At 37.8% G+C, this 8863-nt stretch overlaps 1 protein-coding gene across 1 annotated transcript; it reads right to left on the bottom strand.

Moving 5' to 3' along the window:
- Positions 1–346: 346 nt before the first annotated feature.
- On the bottom strand, positions 347–4825 carry srp19 (signal recognition particle 19). Its single transcript, XM_028804837.2, has 5 exons — positions 4663–4825; positions 4147–4222; positions 3998–4069; positions 3808–3916; positions 347–888 (listed from the first exon to the last, which is right to left on the bottom strand). The coding sequence occupies exons 1-5, from the start codon at positions 4728–4730 to the stop codon at positions 758–760; spliced, it is 456 nt and encodes a 151-aa protein (XP_028660670.1). The 5' UTR covers positions 4731–4825; the 3' UTR covers positions 347–757.
- Positions 4826–8863: the final 4038 nt, after the last annotated feature.

The following is an 8863-nucleotide window of genomic DNA, read 5'->3' on the forward strand; positions in this document are numbered from 1 at the left end:
AAAACTAAATAATGTGCTTTGAGTCTGAGATTCCCAGAACACCACTGATAAGTATTAAATATTGACCTGCCACCATCTTCAAAGGCAAAATTTGGACTCTGTGGCTAGCTTTAATGTTATTACTAGATTAAAAATATACCATGAGTATTCCTGTAACTTAATTTATGGCACTGCTCTTTTCATATCTCATGTAATATTTTCAGCCATTCACAGTTCCTGCACATCTTACTTGGTTGCGAGTTATTTCTGTCTTAAATATAAAATAGTGATGATATAAAATGTGGGCCACCTTCACTCAAACTCATGTAATAACTGTGTGGAGCTCAATTACACACACAATTCCAACTTATTAATTTTGGAAACCTATGTAATTTAATGTGTGCAAAACAAAACCATTTTCAAACACGTTGGGGTAAATACATGCTATAGAAATCCAAAAACTTCAAATAAAATCCTTTTTAAACTCCAAATAATTATTTCCTCATTAGTTCTCCCAATTGAATATTTTTATAATGTAAAACAATATTCTTTAGTTGGCATAATCAAGCATCCAAATATAAACAGGATCAACCTGCACTCAAAACTGTGTTTGAATTCCCAATGTTTCAGCAGTGCTGCTGCACATAGCATGATGTCTGCTTTCATGAATTATAAGAATGGTCCTCACTGGAATAGCACGAATATGGCCAGTATGAGAAAACTAAACATTTTTTATAGAAAGAAGTTCTCCTGAGGTGGTCGCTAGCAGTTCAAATGGTTACTTCTTCTTTTTCTTGTTCTTTTTACCGCCATCAGATTGCTGTGAGTTTTGCTCTCCTGTCCCACTCTTTTGTGTTCTGCTCTTCAACTTTGGGATCATTTCAGCTACATACAACATAAGCTCCTTGCCTAAAACCAAAGAGAAAAGAGGTTAAAAAATGACTCAGCTGAGGAAACAAAACTTGTTGAAACATTACACTCACATATAATTAACTTGAAATGTCAATCTCAGATGTAATACTATTCCAAATTGTTGAGGTGGATGAAAATACCTTGTGTGTATATACAAATATTATACACACACACGTATACATATACACACACACACACACACAAACAAATAAAAACTGAAAAAGTTGTGTGTACGTATTCATTCGCTTTACTATGAAACCCCTAAATAAGATCTGATTAAACCAAATTACTTCAGATATCACATTATTAGTTAATAAGGGTCCACCTGTGTGCAATCAAAGTGTTACATGATCTGTCACATGATGTCTAAAGAGGTCTGCTCCAAAAGGCCTGTAAATCTGCAACAGGTCACAACCAAAGTTGTGGAGAATTGTAGATCAGGGTTATGTTATAAATAAAAAATAAAAAAATACCCCAAACTTTGAATATCCCAAAGTGCAAGGAGGGCATCAATCACAGATGCAACAAAGACACCAAGGATAACATTTAAGGAACTGCAGACATCCACAGCAGAGATCGCAGTATCTGTCCACAGGACGACTCCACAGAGCAGGGCTTTATGGAAGAGTGGCCAGAAAAAAAAAGTCACTGCTTAAAGAAGAAGGAAAAAAAATCAAAGCAAGTTCAGAGTTCACCCAACAGCATGTGGTGGACTCCTTCAAACACAGAGAAGAAGGTTAGAATTGTGGTGCAAACCCAACATTTCCCATCACCCCGAGAACACCATTCCCACAGTGAAGCATGGTGGTGTCAGCATCATACTGTGGGGATGTTTTTCATCGGGAGGGACAGAAAAACTGGTCAGGAGTGAAGGAAAGATGGATGGCACTAAGTAGTACAGGGTGATTCTTGAAGAAAACCTGTTTTAGTTTGCAAAAGATTTCAGACTGGGATGATGAAGGTTCACCTTCCAACAGGACCACAACCCTAAACATACTGGTAAAGCTACACTGGAGTGGTTTAAAGTGAAACATTTAAAGGTGTTGGAATGGCCTCATCAAAACCCAGACCTCAATTCAATGGAGAACCTGTGGCATGACTTGAAGATTACTGTACACCAATGCAACCCATTCAACTTGATGGAGTTGGAGCAGTTTTGTCTCGAGGAATGGGAGAAAATCCCAGTGGTGAGATGTTCAATAAGAGACTTGCAGCAAAAGATGGCCCTACAAATTAATGACTTTGGAAAGTGACTACATTTGCACACTCATGATTTGTTTACTTTTTGGAGGGGTCTTAATTATTGTTTGCATCACAATAAAAAATATTTTGCACCTTCAAAGTGGTAGACATATTTCATAAATCAAATACTGCTAACCACCCAAAAATTCATTTTAATTCCAGGTTGTAATGCGACAAAACAGGACAAACACCAAGGCGGGTGAAAACTTTCACAAGGCAATGTATCAGTACTGAAACAACACATTACAGCTTACACTTATTATACACTGTCACACACATGCGCATGGCAGGCAGTTAAAGGGCTTGAATAAGGGCAATTCCGAATCACACCAAGATGCGGCAGAGTGCACTGACTTTTTTTTTCTCCCTTTCCTGTAGACCATTCACGGGAGATTCCACCTGGCTCTCTTGACGTCACTTCTGGGTCCGAGCCTATGGAGGAAGACCTTGCTGGCTCCAGCCCCTGTGATGCCATGTCTGGGCTCGAGCCTATGGCTGAAGACACTTGTGAGCCTGACCCCTTTGACCTTACTTCCTGTCTTCCCTTTTAAAAGCCCCCCACCTTTTCCTTATTCCCTCAGTTCTGTTTTAGGCTCGGTTTTGTGCACATCTGTGCTGTTTATATTTTTGCAACTTTGCAGCCAGGATATCAAATATACGGGTGACTGCCCCAAACCTTGTTATGACTCAGAGTGGAGTTTCTGACAGCATGTATACATTGCAAAAATGTTTAGATTATTTTATATGACTTTTATATATTTTTGGGTGCTGAATTAAAAAAATGAAACCCATTTTTCTCCATCATGTAATTTTTTTTCCCACAAAACTGTCAATAATTGATTTAATTGTTTTCACACTTTATTAAAATGTTTGATTTTAATACTTTCTTTAGATTAAAGCCAAACAGTTACTTAACAGTGGTAATAACAATTAGCACCACTGCTTCATATAAAGGGGGTCTGAAAATTCAGTGGATCTTACTGTGTCAGCAGTCAAGCCATGCTAATGTTTTCAATTTCAACTGACACTGAATTCAGAAGAAATGGCCAGCTGGAAAAAAAGAACCTACAGCATGATGCCAAAAACATTACCAGACCTAGCTTGGTGGACCCAGAGCCACCACTTCATATTAAGCTTGTTTGAATGAAGCAGTTTTCAAAACACTACCCAAAGATAGAGCCAGTTTTACATATTTGTGCCAAAAAAGTCTGGGTTTGTCCGAGGCTACACTGAAAGAGGGCATTTTTGCCAGACCTTATATTAGAAAAATGATTTCTGATGCAGAATGCGATGGCACGATGAATGATCTGAAAAAGAGGTTTGGGTATCTTTCAAAGAAGTAATTTCTAAGTTTTAAGGTAAGAAAGATTCAAATGATATATAAACAAAAACAGTTAAGTTTGAATAATTGGGTTGCAACACAACTCTCAAATTTGACTTTTAGGATTTGCACTTTGAATTGTTTCTTGAAATGACAGACTCATTATTTTGCCTTTAAAATGTCAAGTGAAGCATTCTCAGTACAGTTTTGTGATCCTAAATGCATACAAAAATAACTTTACATTTAAAATAATTTATAACAACTTTAATTTTGCAGACCTGTGTTACCCAATGATTTACACTACCCAGATGAAATCTACCTAACGCTGTTTTAAACACAATCGGGTAACTCACGTGAAGAAAACTGTTCGTTGCACAAACTTCCATCCTCTTTTTTGAGCTGCACTCGTACCCTTCCCCTAAACTGCCAGTCTCTGTTCCACTCCCTTGGGTGCAATTTATTCTGTAAAGATAAAACAAAGTCTCCCTTCAGTTATGGCCATTTAAGAATAGCAGACTAAATTAAAACAATGTAGCACAATACCTCACAAACGGCATTCATTCCTGCTGCTCCTAACACATTATGTATTTCTGAGCACGTTGGATTTTCTACCGCCTGAAAATAAAAACAAACATTAAAAAATGCAAGCACTTGATGGAAATGAACTGGTATAGAAGCGCATGTATTCTTACTTTTTCGGCTGCGATTCGTCTTCCTTCGGCTATCGTCTTCTTGCTATTGATGTAAACTGGATAAATACAGACAGACCTACAAAGTGTACAAAAAAGCCGGTTACTCCTCAGCATAAACACCTGATTGAACAGCTTTTTAACCTACAACAGAAAATAATTAAAACTTGTACTTTTAAATTTGGCACTCACAGCCTAAATATTCTTCTATCCTGAAAACAAACTCCAAAAATCACAAGTGTGTTAGCTAAGTCAAGGAAATTACACCATTTGGCAAATAATAATTTGGTTGTTTTTGTAAAACAAAATATGTAAACTAAACGATGCAGAAATACAGTACAAATAAAACAAGTGTGGGTGTAAATCAATATTCATTTACAAATCTGCTATCCTGTGTTGACAGCAATAACAATACGCGTACGGTTATAAATGCAATATGAATGAAAATTTGGACTCGACATACTTTGCATGTATGTAAAACACAAAAATGAGTCAAAAACAGTAGACAGCATTACGTACTGATTTACATGAAATTTTATCTTCAACTCGGCTTCGTCCCGTCCAAATCCTGAACATTGAAACTGCATGTTCACCTCTGAGTCGAATCAATGCTGAGTAGCCTTAAACAGATTGGAAACTAACTCATGTAGAGAACAGGAAAGCCCGGCCTTCCTCACCTAACGATTTGTTCGCAAAATCCTATCCAAGAGCTTCATTGGTGGAATGAAACGTCACTCAACCCTAACATGTGTTTATTCGTTGGCAGTGTAACATTAAAGCCTTCCGCTATAGCCCTCGAACAATACAGGTATAGTTCCCAAAATCTTGTTCTAAAAAAAAAAAATACATCATATGCGTTTTAAGAACCCTCTAAGAAAGATACAATTTGCTTAATTATAGTAACATTTTTGAATGGAGTAACGTTAACTCCGCAACTTTGAATAGACCCGATAACAATTTGTAACGTGTAGAGATGATATATGCAAAAGATTAGATGTAATATTCCTTTACAAATGAGGAAATGCAGTTGGAACACAAGAACACAGAGGTTTACGACAATTTTTTTTACAGCAAATTAAAAAAAGTATAATAACTGTAATAAAAACAAATGAACAAGTGACAAATATTGCACCTATCAAACATCTGCCTACATGAATTGGCAAGTTGGAGACATTTGTTATAAAGTGGGCGTGACGTTCGGAAGAAGAGGGGTGTGTGGGCGTGGCTTTCAGAGGTAACAGCGGTATCAGGTGTCTGCAGTTCGACGATGTCATTAGTTGTCTCTCATCCGGTTTAAAGCAAAAACGGAGGTCTTGGAAAAATCTAGCCGGTTGACTTCATTATTGTGAGGTAGGGTAGCAAAGGGATTTTCACTGTTGTATTTGATTTCCAGGAAACGGGGTCCAAATCCCGGGAATGACATTGCGTGCGTGAAGCTGACATGCTGTCTCTGTGATTTTGTGGGGTTTCCAGAGTGTGCTTTTCATTTGAATGTCGAAAATTTAAGTAAGTTCGGTTGCTTGACAGGTGTGTGTTTTCATGACTGTCCAGGGTTGGTTCAAGCCTTGAACCCTCTGAGTTTGTTTTAACTCTTACAGTATGTTAGGGTCAACTTTAACCTGGTTTTGTGTTTAACAATCAATACAAACACACAAATTCTTATCAGCTGAGGAAAAAACTTTTTTTGCGCAGCTGCCACACATATTTGCAACATGGCCATGCCGTTCAGGTCAACTTTAACCTACCATATACTTCAGTGGATTTAACTCTCCAGTTAGTTTGTTTACTAGTGAAGGACTGCTGCGTGGTGCCTTTTGAAGCACCTACAGCTCAACATGATAATCGTAAACATCTGGAGGGTCAAGCTCACTCTGAATAGGTGGAGGTGGTAAGGATATATAAATACCTCGGGGTACATCTGAATGATGGGCTTGAGTGGAATACCACCACAGACCCTGGATACAAGAATGGTCAGTGATGCATGTTCTGCCTGAGGAGGTTGAGCTCGTTTGATGTATGCAGGCAACTTGTACATGTTTCCGACGAGCCTGTAGTGGCCAGTGTAACTTTCTATATAGTAATGTGCTGGGGAAATGATATTAATGCAGGTGATGGCAACAGACTAAAGAATCTGATTAAAAAGGCTGGTTCAATGTTGGGTGTCAGGCTGAACTCACTGGAGAAAGTGGTAAAGCAGAGGTCATTTAGGAATCTGTTTATTATTCTGGACAATGACTCTATATGTGCAATTCTAATCATTCTACACTTTGTTGACTTACTTATAGATAATTCTTGTTATATATGCATTTGTACCTTGGTAATATACTTAAGATTATGTGAATTCTTGTTATATACATACATTATTTGTGCCTTTTTGTCTTCTGCTTTAATCCATTTCCTTCAGGATTAATAAAATTGTGTTCATTCCATCTATTACAGCCTGTAAAAACATGCTAAATGTCTTCTGTACTACAGGTTATGGTGGTCAAATCTATATAACAAAGCTTGGGGTGAAAATTTTGATGTCACCTTTTAGGTTAAATGGACAACAGAATCAAATAAATAATAATAAAAAAGACCTGCAAGGCACAGCTTTGAGTCAGTCTTCAAAGACATGTAAGAGTTAACTGGCTGGAAACTAACTCATGTAGAGAGTTAGTATCACAATTATAATTTTAGGACCAAATTTTGTAGGAATTTGGAATGAACAACACTCTCTCTTCATATATCATAATCTGACTAAAATAGTATTTAAAATGAAGTAAAAATATTGTATGTAAAATAAAGCCCAAAGGCTTCAAAGGCCCTTATAGGTTTCACTGTTATATTCTTACCATGTTGTAGTTATTGTCTTACAACACAATTCAAATTTACTATTATTTATTAAACAGCCCAAATAAAAAATATATAATTTCCTACTAAAGAAACAAATACCTGCAGATCTTTAAGGTGGGTAGAAAATACAGCTATTAATCCAGCACTGAACCCACATAATCTGTTTCTGGGTAACAGAGGCTAAAACCAGCCTCAGCAGCATCAGACACAATACAAGAAACAACCTTTGAGCAGATGCCAGTCCATCACAGGGCATACCCATGTCACAGGTGTCTGGTCACACTTATAGGTAATCTAACTTAGACACCATTAAATTATCCGACTACGCCACCCAGTTTTATTAAGAGACTGGGAACTCCTGAAATTTACCAATAACAGCACACAGGTTTCTTTAAATTGGGCGGTGAGTAAACACACAATGAAAGACACAACAGTAATTTAGAAAAAAGCAACAGTAAGTTCTATTGTACAAGACAATATAAGGTACATTAAAAAGATAAACGAACATAACAGAACCTAAACATATCAGGAATTAATTTCCTTTTTTTGTAAAAGGAAAATACACAGTCCACACTCTAAAAGTCCGTAAAAACAAGAATTGGTGGATACAACCTTTAGTGGTGCAGAGTCCAGTTTGGGCACTGTGTTACCCCAACACTAAATTGTTCATGGATGCACTCTGTTCCCCAGCAGAAGTTGTGTCAAATTGTTGACTCCCTGTCAGCGTCTCTTCGTTGTTCCTTTTTCTTCCACTCTGGGCTCCTTGTGTTGCTGGGACCTAGGCACGCCTCATTCCTCGTCTGTCAGCTTTACTGGGTCCTCTCATGTGGCTTCCCTCTTTCGCTGAACCCACATCCGGCGTCTCCTTGTGGAGCTGTCTCTTCCTCCCTGGAAGTAAATGTTGCCGTCCTTGTGCCTCACGTTGTGCCAGCCAGGTACCCTTGTCTGCCTGCGAGCCCCTGTGCCCTGTCCGAGTGTCTTGGCAGCGTTTCCTGTGGACTCCCCCTCCTGCCTTCTGCTGGCCAGCAGTTTATATTTACTTCAGCCCCTGCTGTTGTCAGTCCTGGACAAACAGTCTAATCAATGGCACAGCTAAATTGCCTGGGTTTAACAATTAATAAAAACATAAGTTAACAAAATGTATGGTTACCAAACATTAATAAGTTCAGATATACTGATTAGGAACCAATATTTCCAAGCCAGGTAAATACAAACATTCTCTAAGGTCAGACTTCAAAGCAGTGACTCCCTTGCAAGATAGCAAATACCATTAATAGGTACAGATAGCCTTTTAACTTCTCACCCCCCAGTCCCCAACAGTGGGTGCCTAATGGAAACACCCAGTGCACAAAAAAAATGTAAAAGTGTCCCCCTCTGACACCCACATGTGGAGAACTCGGAAACTCCACAAAGAGAAAGAGCATCCATAATGACTTCAACACTAAGATTTGACCCCGACCCCACTCCTTCCTGTGAAGAAATTGTAATGTCGGCATTGCATCTAGAACATTATATATGTAGGAGGAGGATGAAGAAGCCAAAACAACAGTTCTTTTTTCCCCACTTTAAGCACTGCACCGAATCAAAGCACAGGTCTATAGAGCCATGCACTGTACCGCCAAAAATTCATCAAAAGCTAGCAAGGGGTGCCTTAGTGAACCAAGTGTTCTCTTTTAACTACTGATAGTCTTCATATTTAAATCCTGTGTTATGTTACAAGTAGGGTTATGTTGATTTTCAGTTTTTTAATTTTTGTCGATTTGAAATTTCTTATCTTTTTGTGTTTATGTAATTTGTTAATATTGTTAAATGTATTTATAATTTATTAATTGTGTGTTTAAATTTTAATCCATTCCTTGTGTTTTAATAATAATAAAACATTTTA

Source organism: Erpetoichthys calabaricus, chromosome 7 (genome assembly GCF_900747795.2).
Source record: "Erpetoichthys calabaricus chromosome 7, fErpCal1.3, whole genome shotgun sequence".
NCBI lineage: Eukaryota > Metazoa > Chordata > Cladistia > Polypteriformes > Polypteridae > Erpetoichthys > Erpetoichthys calabaricus.

Coding starts and splice junctions, on each gene's coding strand:
- srp19 (XM_028804837.2), bottom strand. CDS start 4,730: ATGCAGTTTCAATGTTCAGGATTTGGACGGGACGAAGCCGAGTTGAAG. Junction 3,917..3,997: donor GAATGAATGCCGTTTGTGAG/GTATTGTGCTAC, acceptor TTATCTTTACAG/AATAAATTGCACCCAAGGGA. Junction 889..3,807: donor CAACGAACAGTTTTCTTCAC/GTGAGTTACCCG, acceptor CTTTGGTTTTAG/GCAAGGAGCTTATGTTGTAT.